General features: G+C 46.3%; 1 protein-coding gene across 1 annotated transcript in view; it reads left to right on the forward strand.

Annotated features, from left to right (window-relative positions):
* Window positions 1-291: 291 nt before the first annotated feature.
* Window positions 292-13,108, forward strand: part of PARP1 (poly(ADP-ribose) polymerase 1) — a 41,903-nt gene continuing 29,086 nt past the window's right edge. The window contains exons 1-3 of the mRNA XM_065873125.1: window positions 292-411; window positions 4,812-4,977; window positions 12,548-12,663. Of these exons, the coding sequence (XP_065729197.1) occupies window positions 292-411; window positions 4,812-4,977; window positions 12,548-12,663 (402 nt within the window). The remainder of the gene's footprint in view (window positions 412-4,811; window positions 4,978-12,547; window positions 12,664-13,108) is intronic.

Here is a 13,108-nt window from a genome sequence, read left to right on the forward strand (position 1 = left end):
GCAGCCTCAGGCGCCGGGGAAACACCGCCCCACTGCCGGCAGGGGGCGCGCGCGCCGGCGGCCCCGCCACGTGAGCGCGGACGCCGGAGCGTGCCCGCCGCCAGGCATCAGTAATCTATCCAGAGCGGCGGGTGGCCTACGCGGCTTGCTCGGAGGCGGCGGCGGCTGCGTCTCTAGACTACTCGTGCGCCAGCGGGGAGCGGACCGGCGGGTGAGGCGTTGGTAGCAGCAGCGGGTCTCCAGGTAGCGGCGTCGGGCTCCCAGAGCTGCAGCAGCTCGAGGAGGAGGAGGATGGCGGAGTCATCGGACAAGCTCTACCGGGTCGAGTACGCCAAGAGCGGGCGCGCCTCTTGCAAGAAATGCAGCGAGAGCATCCCCAAGGACTCGCTCCGGATGGCCATCATGGTGCAGGTACGGGCGGAGAGGCCGCTTTGTGCGAGGCTGGGGCTTCCGCGCGTCCGGGGAGGGCTGGTCGGGAGCTGCAGGCCGGGCCGGCCCTTTCGAGCCCGCGCGGGGCCTGCGGGCGCAGCTGCTTGCTCTCGTCCCGTGTATGGACCGCCGGGTGGACCCTTTTGGAAGGTTTTGCTGATCTTGCAGCAAAAGCCCGGGAAATACGGTCAGGAGCTGGTGGTGCCTTTTACTTTGTAAAAATAAGCAGCCGCTTCTGTCCTTATTTCTGGGTTTGTTTTATAGCCATTCGCCTTGGGAAGAAAACGTACGCGTGGTCTTTTGAAGCTAGTCTGGTTTTGACCTAACCTTATTCTGGAAGATTTTTGTCCTACATTGATGGTGGCGACTGGCAAGTGAGGGTTGTGTTTTTTTAATCTATTTTTGGCTATCATTTCAACACCCACTCTAATTTTTTTTAATTATGCAAAACTATGCAAGTTGGTGTCATTTCAGTACAGTGCATTCACTTTTGGCTTAATTTATGGTTTAACATTTTCCTCAAACTTTCCAAGTTCACAGACACGTCCTCCTGATGCCTTTGCAGCTCTCTGGTTTGAGTAAGAGTGGCTCCTGGGGTTTCTCACCTGGGCTTCTTGACAGATTCGGGATTTCCCTCCGGTGGTCCCTGAGGCTTGCCCGATGGCTGGAGGGGTGTTGCAGTGATGTAGTGTGTCTGGAGGTTCCTGCCTCCTTCAGCTCCTGTCTGCCTGCCTAATCAGGGTTCCCACCTGCCCTGTTTTCCCCACTCCCAACAGAAAGCCTTTATCCAAGCTTAGTGCTCATGGTCATGGTACCTTGATTTTCCTTCCGGGCGGTGAGGCAGTATGTGTTTTATGAATGACCGGATGGTACTGCTGGATTTGCAGTAGTTACTGGCTGGAGGGGAGTGGGTATCATAGTGTACTTAGGCTGTCTCATTTCATACTATGGCAGGGACTGAGGCTGTCATCTTGGAATCAGCCTCAGGGCCACCTAGCTCAGTACCTGGCACACAATACTTATTCGTTCAGTCAACACTCGCTGAGCAGCTGCTAGATTCCGGGCACTGTGTTAGGTACTAGGGGCACAAGGAGAGACTCCACGCCTGGGAACTTCCAGTTTGGTTAAAGGGGTGATGACTGGTAAACATTGCTGTACAGGGGTGGGTGCCACCTGATGGAGCTGTTCCCTAGGCATGATGTGCCCAAGATGGGAGCTCACCACAGAAGTGGCAGGAAGTTGAGGATGCAGAAGTGGGCAAGGCCTACCATTTGAGGCGTTATATCTCCTGCAGAGCATCTTTTCACCCTAATGTTTGGGCCGCCGATCCTATGAAGTTGCTATTAGCGCAGGAGCTCTTAACCTGGAGTCTGTGGGATGGCAGATAGAACTCAAGAGGTCCATGAGTTTCCGCGAGAAAAAATATGCATCTCTATTTTCACTAGACTTAAGTTACAATTCATTACTTCCTACAATTATGAATGTAACCTGCAAAGTAAAGGCGCGTTAGCAGTACCTGTGATTTTTGTCGTCAGTAGTAGTTACTGTTATTTTCACATCACTTTACAGTTGTTGGGGATTTCTTAAAATAACCATTTACACTCATCGCTACAAGATCACAGTAGTTATTAAAGTGGGTACTGTGTCTCGTTATTTAATACTTTAAAGCTTGTAGATTACTGTATCTCAGTAAACATTTTAAATGTTTTGATAATTATTTCAATATAATTGATTTCGTTTGTGAGCGTATGTATTTTATCGTGCATTTTAAAATGTTAGTCTGAGAAAGGGACATCCATAGCCTTCGCCTGACAGCCAAAGATGACCCTGTTCTATTGGGAAAGACAGAAAACCTCAGTCCAGCCAGTGTGTGGAGACAAGGACACTGGTGAGGAATGAAGAGGTGGGTTAGCTCTCTCTATCGGAGTCCAGGCGGTAAGAAAGTCTAACATTCTGGATCCTTCTTGATAGTGAAGGAAATTATTATTAAAATTAAGTGTGGTTTTCTCTAACTGTAACTGGGGGTGGGGTTTTAACTCAGAATGTAACATTGGTCTTGTAGGCTGAGCTGGTGAAGGCCAGAAAGAAAGAAGCCATTCTTGCCCACCCGCCCCCGCCCCACTTCCCTCGGATTTAAATACCTTCTTTTACATTTTGTATGGGAGGATTGTTCTCTGAGTATCAAATACCTGATACTTTAGCTGGCATGCTCTGGGGCAGCCTCGAGGGGATGAACTGGGCCTTCCAGCCTTTTGACTTGTTGGTGTTCTTGGAAGGACCTGTAGCACACTGCGTGGTGACTTTCTTCGTGCTAGTGGTCATTCCGCTCTCTGCGGGTTAGTGGGCCGTGGTATGGCCTCCTTTCGTGGCCCATCTCTCTGGAAACAGACTGAGTGGCTGGGTAAGGACCCTGGTACGTGGTAGGCGCTCATGTTTGCTGAGTGTACAGCGAAGGATTCGGCTGCTTGCTCGAGCCTGGTAGCTGCCGAGCGGAGCCAGTAGTCTTGTGCCCTTGGTCCAATTCCCTTCCGGCTGTATCAGTCTCAGTCCTAAGTTCTAAAGTAAAGCCTTGCCTTGGTTAAGGGGTCTTTCCTCTTTGCGGGGAGGACGGGAGCCCTAACAGTCCCCCAAGCCTGTGCTGTGAGTACACCCTTGTGCACGCCTCCTCTCTGGTGTCTGGCAGTGCGCCAGTGGTTGGGGGCATGGCACCCAGATCGAAGTTTAAGGGGTAAGTGTCGGGCCCCAGCAGAGCCAGGAAGAAATGCCACGGCCATGAGTTCCAGTCGGGGCAAAGCCGCTGAGCCACATGCCCCCCTTTGGTCTTAGAGCAGGCTTAGACAGGGGTCCCAGGGCGGGAAGACCCAGGTCGAGGCCACCACAGATGTTGTAACAAGACGTCCAGATGCTTAACGAGGTGTCGGCTGCCTTGGTGAAAGTTTGAGAGCCAGGGCACAAGTCTACTCTCTGAAATGCCGTTTGTCGTCTGGTTGGGGGTGGGGAGGGCTGTCTCAGGTTTGGAGGGAGCGTCTTTTCCACGGCAGGAGTTCCTCCATCCCACCTTTCTTCCCTCTTCCCTCCAGACTTGGGGCATGCCGCAGACACTGTGTGCCCGCCGTGAGCTGGCGTTGCCAGTTGCTAGCAAGGCAGGCATCGTGCCTCTCTGGGAGCTTCTAACCCGACGCAGGACACAGACGTTGATCGAATAATAACCCAAATGGATCTTGACTCTGCGGGGAAATGGGAAGGGGTGTCATGGGACCTGACGAAGTGCCGTTCGCCCCAGGTAGGGCTGGGGCACATTCTGGGCCCAGGGAACAGCCGATGCTGCTGTAATCCCAAGCTGCTTGATGCTGAAGAGTCCTTATGCCCCAGCCTTATTAACCCCACACTTTATTTAATACCGTATATTAAATCCAGAGAGAGGCCGCTCACCTAGTAGTAGAGGGCCAGTTGGAGATCTTGTCACTGCTTTTTCAGAGTACTTGCCCTGTCCGCACAACTCCATCCTGAAAGTTCTGCATGGTATTTATTTTTAATGCTGTTTTATGCCATCTGCTTGACATTTAGACTTATGTTCTATCAAAGCAGATGTTTGGGGCCTCTCTTGCTCCAGTCAGACCGTTTGTATATTTTTAAGTACCTCTTCCTGCCGAGCAGTGTAGTGGAAAGAACCGTGGTCACTGTTTCAAGTTGAGGCCGAGTCACTTGCTGCCTGTCTGACCCCCACCCCCATGTAACTGTGAAATAACGGTGCTGGTTCCCCAGAGACAACTGCAGGGTGTCCCCTGGTGGCCGGTGAGGGGCAGGAGGGACCTCCCAGCTGCTGGGGGTGAGGTGACACCGCCCCCCCCCCGTCCCTCTCCCTCGTAGAAGTCCTTCATCCCACGCACATCTGCGTGGCTCGCTGCTGGTGTGACGCTTCTCTGACACAGTTGCTTGGCCTGGCGCCTGAGCTTGGGCTTGTTCTGCATTGTTCTAAGTGCACAGAGCCCTTTGGGCCTGGCGGTGGCACCTCTCCACGTGTGGGCGTGCGGGACGCAGGACTTGCGTCTCCTGTGCCCTCACCGAGCTCTGGGCTGAGCCTGTGACTGAAGCGTGGCGGCGACTTTGGTAACAGTACGCTGAACTCTTAGCCAGAACGGCGGTCAGTCCCGAGGGATGTCCTGGTCCCTGTCCCCAGGGCGGGCTCGGCAGGCAGCTTTCATAGCTGAGGGGTGGGTGCTGATTGCCCATGTTGGCAGCATTTCCCCTGCGACGTCGGGGAGTGGAGAGGAGGCTGCCCTTGGTTTACAGGTAAGCAAACGGGGGGCTAGGATGCCAGGTGCTGAGTGCCGGGCCTGAGGCTCACTGCGCTTTCTCCTCCTCTGGTTCCGCCCTTCTAGTCGCCCATGTTCGACGGAAAAGTCCCGCACTGGTACCACTTCTCCTGCTTCTGGAAGGTCGGCCACTCCATACGGCACCCTGACGTCGAGGTGGATGGGTTCTCCGAGCTCCGCTGGGATGACCAGCAGAAGGTCAAGAAGACGGCTGAGGCTGGAGGAGTGACGGGTGCGTGCACACCAGGGAGGTGCAGGGGTTGCCCCAACCCCCAAAGCTTCCTGGGTTGTGGGGGGGAGGGGGAGATTTTCTGTGGCAGCAAAGAAAAGGTCCTTCAGCTTACCCCTCTGTTATTTCAGCAGCACCTCAGGGACCCAGTGTTCTGTTTGGTGCAGGATATTTCTCCAGATGCTTGAAATGTAGCCTTTACATTTGTTGCAGTTGTTATCTTTAATAGACCTTGTTTTTAGAGTAGTTTTAGGTTCACAGCAAAATTAAGCGGAAAGTACAGAGAGTTCCCATGACCTCCGCCACTATCAGCATCCCCCAGCAGATGGTCCATTTGTTACAGTCACGGAACCTACACTGATACATCATCACCCAAAGTCCGTAGTTTATATTAGTCATCACTCGTGGTGGTGTACATCTTACATGGGTTTGGGCAAATGTATAATGACATATATCAATCATTATAACGTCGTACAGAGTATTTCCACTCCCTTATAAAATTCCTCTGTGTTCCACCTGTTAATCCCTCCCTCTGCCAACCACTGACATTTTTCCTATCTCCGTAGTTTCATCTTTTCTAGAATGTCACATAGTTAGAATCAAACAGTATGCAACCTTTTCAGATTGGCTTATTTCATTTAGTAATAATGCATTTAAGGTTCCTGCATATCTTTTCACGGCTCAGTAACTTACTTCTTTTGGGCACTGAATAATATTCCATTGTTGGGAGGTACCACAGTTTATCCATTCACCTATTTAAGGACGCTGTGGGTGCTTCCAAGTTATGGCACTTATGAATAAACCTACTGTAAACATCCATGTGCAGGGTTTTGGGTAGACCTAAGTTTTCAACTCATGTGGGTAAATACCAAGGCACACAATTGCTGGATTGTATGGTAAGAGTATGTTTAGACTGTGAGCTGTCTTCTAAAATGGCCAAACCATTTACATTACCACCAGCAATGAATGAGAGTTCCTGTTACTCCACGTTCTTACCGGCATTTTTTACCAACGTTTTGGATTTTGGCAATCTAAAATGTTTGTAGTGGTATCTCATTTTAATTTGCGGTTCCTTAGTACCATATGATGTTGAGCATCCTCTCACATTTCTGTCTGCCATCTGTATATGTTCTTTGGTAAAGGGTCTGTTCAGATATTCTCCCAATTTTAATCAGGTTTGTTTTATTGAGTTCCTCATATAGTTTGGACAACAGTCCTTGATCAGATATGTCTTTTGCAAGTATTTTCTCCCGGGCTGTGGCTTGTCTTTTTTATTCTCTTGGCACTGTCTTTCACAAAGTAGACATTTTTGATTTTAATAAAAGTCCAGCTTCTCAATTATTTCTTCCATGTACTAGGCCTGGTATTGTATCTAAAAAGTCGTCACCATACCCAAGGTCATCTAGATTTTCTCCTGTGTTATCTTCTAGGAGTTTTATAGTTTTGTGTTCTATCAATACATTTAAGTCTGTGATCCATTTTTTTTTCCCCCCCAAAGACTGGGTGTGAGAGTGCTATTTAGACAAATCAGTGATACACAGTATTATTCTGAAAACAATGTTTGTTTGTTTGTTTTTAAATGAAAGCTTCTTTATTTGTGTTGGGTCTTCCTTTTTGTGCGAGGGCTTTCTGTAGTTGCGGGGGGGGGGGGGGGGGGGGGGCTCTCGCTGTCATGGCCTTTCTTGTTGCGGAGCACAAGCTCCAGACACGCAGGCTCAGTAGTTGTGGCTCACGGGCCTAAGTTGCTCCGCGGCATTTGGGATCTTCCCAGACCAGGGCTCGAACCCGTGTCCCCTGCATTGGCAGGCAGATTCTCAACAACTGCGCCACCAGGGAAGCCCCTGCGATCCATTTTGAGTTAATATTTGCGACAGGTTTAATCTGTTGTCTAGATTAAATTTTTTTGCATGCGGATGCCCAGTTGTCCCCGCACCACTTGTTGAAAAGGCTGTTCTCCACTGTGTTGCCCTCCACTGTGTTGCCTTTGCTCCTCAAACATCAGTTGATTGTATCTGTGTGGGTGTACTCCTGGGCTGTATTCTGGCATATTTATCAATTTGTGTATTTCACCAGTACCACACTGTCTTGATTATATAGCTTTATAGCAAGTCTGGAAGTCAGGTAGTGTCAGTCCCCTGACTTCGTTCCTCTTCAATATTGTATTGGCTGTTCTGGGTCCTCTGCCTCTCCATATAAGCCTTGGTCAGTTTGTCAGCATCCGCAAACTTGCTGAGATGCCTTTAAATTTTAAACAGTTTTTTTTTTTTTTTGTCCCCTTTTGAAGATCTCCTGAGACTGAATTCTCATTTCTCTGCCTTGCTGTGAACTGACCCAGTTTAACCTGTTGTTGTGACTCCAGGCTGTTGATGAGAAAAAGTTAAATCGTCCCAGATCCTGTAATTCAGAAAGAACTATCATTAATGTTGTGGGTGTCTTATTAGAAAATTATTTTCTATTCAAAATTTTTTTTTTTTGCGGTACGCGGGCCTCTCACTGTTGTGGCCTCTCCCGTTGCGGAGCACAGGCTCCGGACGCACAGGCTCAGTGGCCATGGCTCACGGGCCCAGCTGCTCCGCGGCACGTGGGATCCTCCCAGACCGGGGCACGAACCCGTGTCCCCTGCATCAGCAGGCGGACTCTCAACCACTGCGCCACCAGGGAAGTCCCATCTTAACCATTTTTAAGTGTACGTTTCACTGGTGTTAAGTGCATTCCCATTGTTATGCAGTCATCACCACCATTCATCTCCAAAACTTTGCCATCTTCCCAAACTAATACTCCATTCCCATTAAGCACTAATTCCTCATTTACCTCCCCCCAGTCTCTGACAACCACTCTTATTTCTGTCTATGAATTTGACTACTTCTAAGTACCTCATATGAGTGGAATCATACAGTATTTGTCCTTTTGTGTTTGGCTTACACTATATTTGTCAATTTGTGCCTACTATTTCACTCCACCTAATGTCTTCAGGGTTCATTCGTGTGGCGTGTGTCAGAATTTCCTTCCTTTTTAAGGCTGAATAATATTCTGTTACATGGCTATACTAGATTTTGTTTATCCATTCATTCATTGATGGACACGTGCGTTGTTTCTGCCGATTGGTGATTGGTGAACGTTGGTATACAGCTACCTGTTCCAGACCCTGCTTTCCGTCCTCTTATGTATATACCCAGAAGTGGAATTGCTGGATCGTATGGTTATTCTAGATTCAATTTTTTGTGTAAACTGCAGTACTGTTTGCCACAGCGGCTGCGGGATTATACATCCCCACCAGCAATACACAGGGTTCTGATTTCTCCACATCCGTATCAACACTTTTATTTTCTGGATTTTGGCGGGAGGGGAGGGGAGGTTGGTTTTTCAGGATTTTTTCTTTTTAGTAATACTCTTCCTAATGATTTGAAGTGGTATTTCATGGTGATCTGGATTTGTACTTCCCCATACCTACCTATTACATTATACAGCTTAATATTTACTCTTCATCTTAAGTTACGGATTTCCGTCGTTGTTGTTAAAGGTACGTAGTATTCACTTCTTGAGGTCTTGCTCAATTTTGCACACCATTCACGTATTTGACATATTAATTTCATTGAGTCCTTGCCCCAGCCCTTTACCAGTTTTTCCAGTTGGGGAGCTGAGACACCTAGAGGTTAGGTAAGTGGCCCAAGGTTATGCTGGTGGTAAATGTTCAAGCTGAGATTCAAGTCCAGACTCTCTTGCTTTTGAAACTAGACTTTAAACCATTTGGCTCTATTACACATAGAGCTGCCGCAGATTTCTGGTATATCCTGGGCACCTGTCCAGTTTTTTCTTTAATTCCAAGAGGGGGGAAATACTGCTGAAAGAGAGAAAGTATTTGAAGGCCTTCTGTGTGTGTGCCAACTTGCCTTTCAGAAAGGTTGTATCAGTTCCACTTGTACCAACAGTATGAGATGTACCCATTTCTCCACTTCCACACCATCCCTAAGTATTTTCATTCCTTTTCATTTTGCTCCTAGTGACATGGAACATTTTGTCATGTGTTGATCAGTCATTTGTGTTACTTTAATAGTTGTGTGTGTCTTTTCCTCATTTTTCTCTTGGGGTATTTTTCTTTTCCTTAGTGAAATACATACAAAAGATACTAATTCTTGGTCTCATGTTTTGCAAATATTTTTCCTGGTTTGACATATTTCTTTTAGATAGGTTATTTTCTGTTTCATCATATTGAAGCTTCATCTTTTACTAAATGTTCTTGTCATATCTGTTTTCTCACTTGAAGTACCTGGTTTTTTTTGTTTTTTTAGCGGTACACGGGCCTCTCACTGTTCTGGCCTCTCCCGTTGTGGAGCACAGGCTCCGGATGCACAGGCTCAGCGGCCATGGCTCACGGGCCCAGCCGCTCTGTGGCATGTGGGATCTTCCTGGACCGGGGCACGAACCCGCGTCCCCTGCATCGGCAGGCAGACTCTAAACCACTGCGCCACCAGGGAAGCCCAGAAGTACCTGTTTTTGGTATTTTGAATAAAGTATCTGTTTTTGGTATTTTGAAATCTTTCATCCGGAATTTTAAAAATAATGTACATACAGTTATATGCACAAACTTTACGTGTACAGTTCAGTGAGTTTTGACAAATGCATACACACATCTAATATTCACCCCATCAAACTTCTGTACCCGCCACCCCCAGAAAGGTCCCTTATGCCCTTTCCGAGTCATCTTCCGCCTCAGCAAGGTAACCACTGTTCTGATTTCTATCCCTTTGGATTAATTTTCTGTGATTTAGGGTTTCAGGGAAAAAAGAGTAGTATCTTTTTCTCTCCTAAGCTGCTTTCACTCAGCATAATGTCTGTGAGACTTACCCGGGTTGTCTCATGTGTCATCAGTTCTTTTCTTTATTACTGAGGAGTAGTCTTTTGAGTATATCACACTTGGTTCATCCATTCTCCTGTTGGTAACTTTTAAGTTGTTGACAGATTGGGACCATTACAAATACAGCTGCTACGAACACTTGTGTACAAGCTCTGTACGCACATGTGCTCTCGTTTCTCTTGGGTATATAGCTGGGAATGGAGTGGTAGATCATACATTAGATGTACGTTCAGCTTTCTAAAGAAGGTGCCAAACTGGTTTCCAAGGCGTTGTACCATTTTACATTGCCACCAGCACTGTTTGAGAGTTCCTCCACACCCTTGTCAGCACTTGGTATGGTCACTCTTTTTGATATTAGCCATTACGATAAGTGTGTAGTGATATCACGGTTTTAATTTGCATGTCTTTATTATTGAGTTGTAAGAGTTCTTAGAATATTCTAGGTGCGTGTCCTCTATTAGATATAAATAATGCAAATACCTTCTCCCATTCAGAGGTTTGTCTTTTCGTTTATTTACTGACTTTTTAAAAAATTTACTTATTTTATTTATTTATTTTTGGCTGCATTGGGTCTTTGTTGCTGCACGGGCTTTCTCTAGTTGCGGCCAGCGGGGGCTACTCTTCATTGCGGTGCGCAGGCTTCTCACGGCAGTGGCTTCTCTTGTTGCGGAGCCCGGGCTCTGGGCGCGCGGGCTTCAGTAGTTGAGGCTCTCGGGCTCTAGAGCGCAGGCTCAGTAGTTGTGGCGCATGGGCTTAGTTGCTCTGCGGCATGTGGGATCTTCGCAGGCCAGGGCTCGAACCCGTGTCCCGTGCATCGGCAGGCGGATTCTTAACCAGTACGCCACCAGGAAAGCCCTAGTGACATTTTCTGAAGAGCAATCGTTTTTCGTTTTGATGAAGTCCAATTTGTTGTTTTTGTGTGTGTTTTTTTCTCCTTTTTGGGGTAGTAATTTCTGTCTCCTAAGAAATCTTTGCTTACTGTTTAAGGTCATTGAAGGATATGCTCCAGAACTTCTGGGAGTTTTATAGTTTTAGCTTATCTTAAATTATTTAATTTTATTTATCTTAAATTAACTTTTGTGTTAGGTGTGAGGCACACGTTTTTTGTTTTTTTTCCCATGTGGCTATTATTTTGTTCCAGCACCATTTGTTGAAAAGACTTTGGCTTCCTTATCAAAATCAGTTGATGATAGGTCTGTATATGGTCTCGATACTTGGTTCCACTGATTTATGCTACTCCACTGTCTTAATGATTGTAACCTTAGAGTAAGTCATGAAGTCTTGTAGTGTAATTCCTCTAAATTTGTTCTTTTTCAACAGTATTTTGACCTTTCTAGGTCCTTTGTCATCTCCTTACAAATTTTGTGGTAAACTTGTCAATTTCTCCCTCAGAAAAGCTTGCTAGGATTCTGATCGGCATTGCATCAGATCTGTAGATCAAACTGGGGATTATTGACATCGTAGTAAATTGAGTCTTTCGGTCCATAAACACGATATTCAGTTCTTCTTTAATTTCAGCAAAACCTTGTAGATTCAGTGTAGAGAGAGATCTTGTATGTCTTATTAAATTTATCTCTAAGTATTCTGTATATTTTAATGCTGTTTAAATAGTAGTGTGCTTTAATTTCTTTTTCCAGTATGTTTATTGCTAATATATAGAAATGTTTTATATTGACCTTGTGCTCTGCAAATTTGCTAAATTCACTTAATAGTACTAGTAGCTTTTTTGTAGATACTTAAGACTAATCCCAGTTACAATCATGTCATCTACAAATAGAGATGGCTTTACTTGTTCTTTTCTACACTTACACGTTTTCTTTCTTTTTCTTGCCTACTGCACGTATTAGAGCCTCCAGTACAGTGTTGTCTGTGGTAAGAGAAGACAGCCTTGCTTTATTCCTGATCTTAGGAGAGAAACATTCAGTCTTGGAGTTTATTTTTGTATAAGAAAAGAATCTAGTTTTTGTCCCAAATGGTTGGCCATTTTTTCCCAAGATTCTTTATTGAATGATTCAATCTTTCCCCGCTAATTAGGAATGCCACCTTACCACATATTTAATTTTCTTTTTCTCTTGATTATGGAGGTTTTTTTGTTGTTGTTTGTCAGCTCTCTTGTTTTTGTTTTTTTATTGAAGTATAGTTGATGTACAATAGTATATAAATTACAGGTGTACAATAGAATGACTCGTGTAATATATTATATTTATAAAATATTGGTTTTATTCCCCGTGTTGTACAATATATCCTTGTAGCTCCACGTTTCATTATTACATATACTTTTATCTGTTCCTATATCAAGATACTCCTTTTAACTCAACACTCAACTCTGATAAGTGAAGGTGTAATGGAAATTAGAAGGCAGTGTTGGAATTTAGTATGTTACAGGGTTTTCATAGTAAGCACTTACGTTCTTTCCAAAGTGAAGAAGGGGGCTACAGAGGAAATGGAGAGAGGGGGACAGCGAGACCACCACCAGCTGACACTGTGCTGTTTCCAGGAGGCTGCCTGAGAAATTTTTTTATTTTATTGCCAGAAAAGAAGCTCTGTTAACCAACCACAATGGTAAGAAACAAGTGTAGATGAGATGGACCAGCTGTGGTCACCCAGAACACAAGGTGTCCTGGTAGAGGAATCCCAAGAGGTAGAGGAGGAGGACAGGGGCTCCTTGGAGCTGCGCGGAGGCTGCTGAAATGAGCGTGGCTGTGTTTCATGCTTCAGGCAAAGGCCAAGGTGGAGTTGGCAGCAAGACGGAGAAGACACTGGGCGACTTTGCGGCAGAGTATGCCAAGTCCAACAGAAGCACGTGCAAGGGCTGCATGGAGAAGATAGAAAAGGTGAGAGCTTTGGACTTCACCTGTCTGACTTTCTGGACTTCTTGCGTTGGATGTCATCGGATATCTCAAAAGAAAAGAAAAAATAGGGGCTTTAGGTGCTGGCTCAACACCAGTGGTTAAAAATAAAGTGAAGATCTTAGTAGAGACAGGAGATGACAGTCACTTTTCTTCCAGGCAGGTCTGGCCCTGATTATTCATGGTCCAGCCCATGTACGTCGCTGCACCTGCTTTTAGGAGACCTGGGAGAGTTTGAAAAACATTTACACAAGGGCTCTCTCCTGGGCTGTGCAGTGGCTGGGGGAAAGCTGTGTTTTATGGTAGGATTAAGTTTAAGGAGTGTGTTTCTTCCCTGGTATGAGCCTCCAGGTTTCTTCCTCTTAATCAGGAACTTCATTAACCACCCTTCCCTACCACCTCTGGTCCCTGAATAATGACAGCTGGTCTG

This window comes from Phocoena phocoena, chromosome 1 (genome assembly GCF_963924675.1).
Source record: "Phocoena phocoena chromosome 1, mPhoPho1.1, whole genome shotgun sequence".
Classification (NCBI taxonomy): domain Eukaryota; kingdom Metazoa; phylum Chordata; class Mammalia; order Artiodactyla; family Phocoenidae; genus Phocoena; species Phocoena phocoena.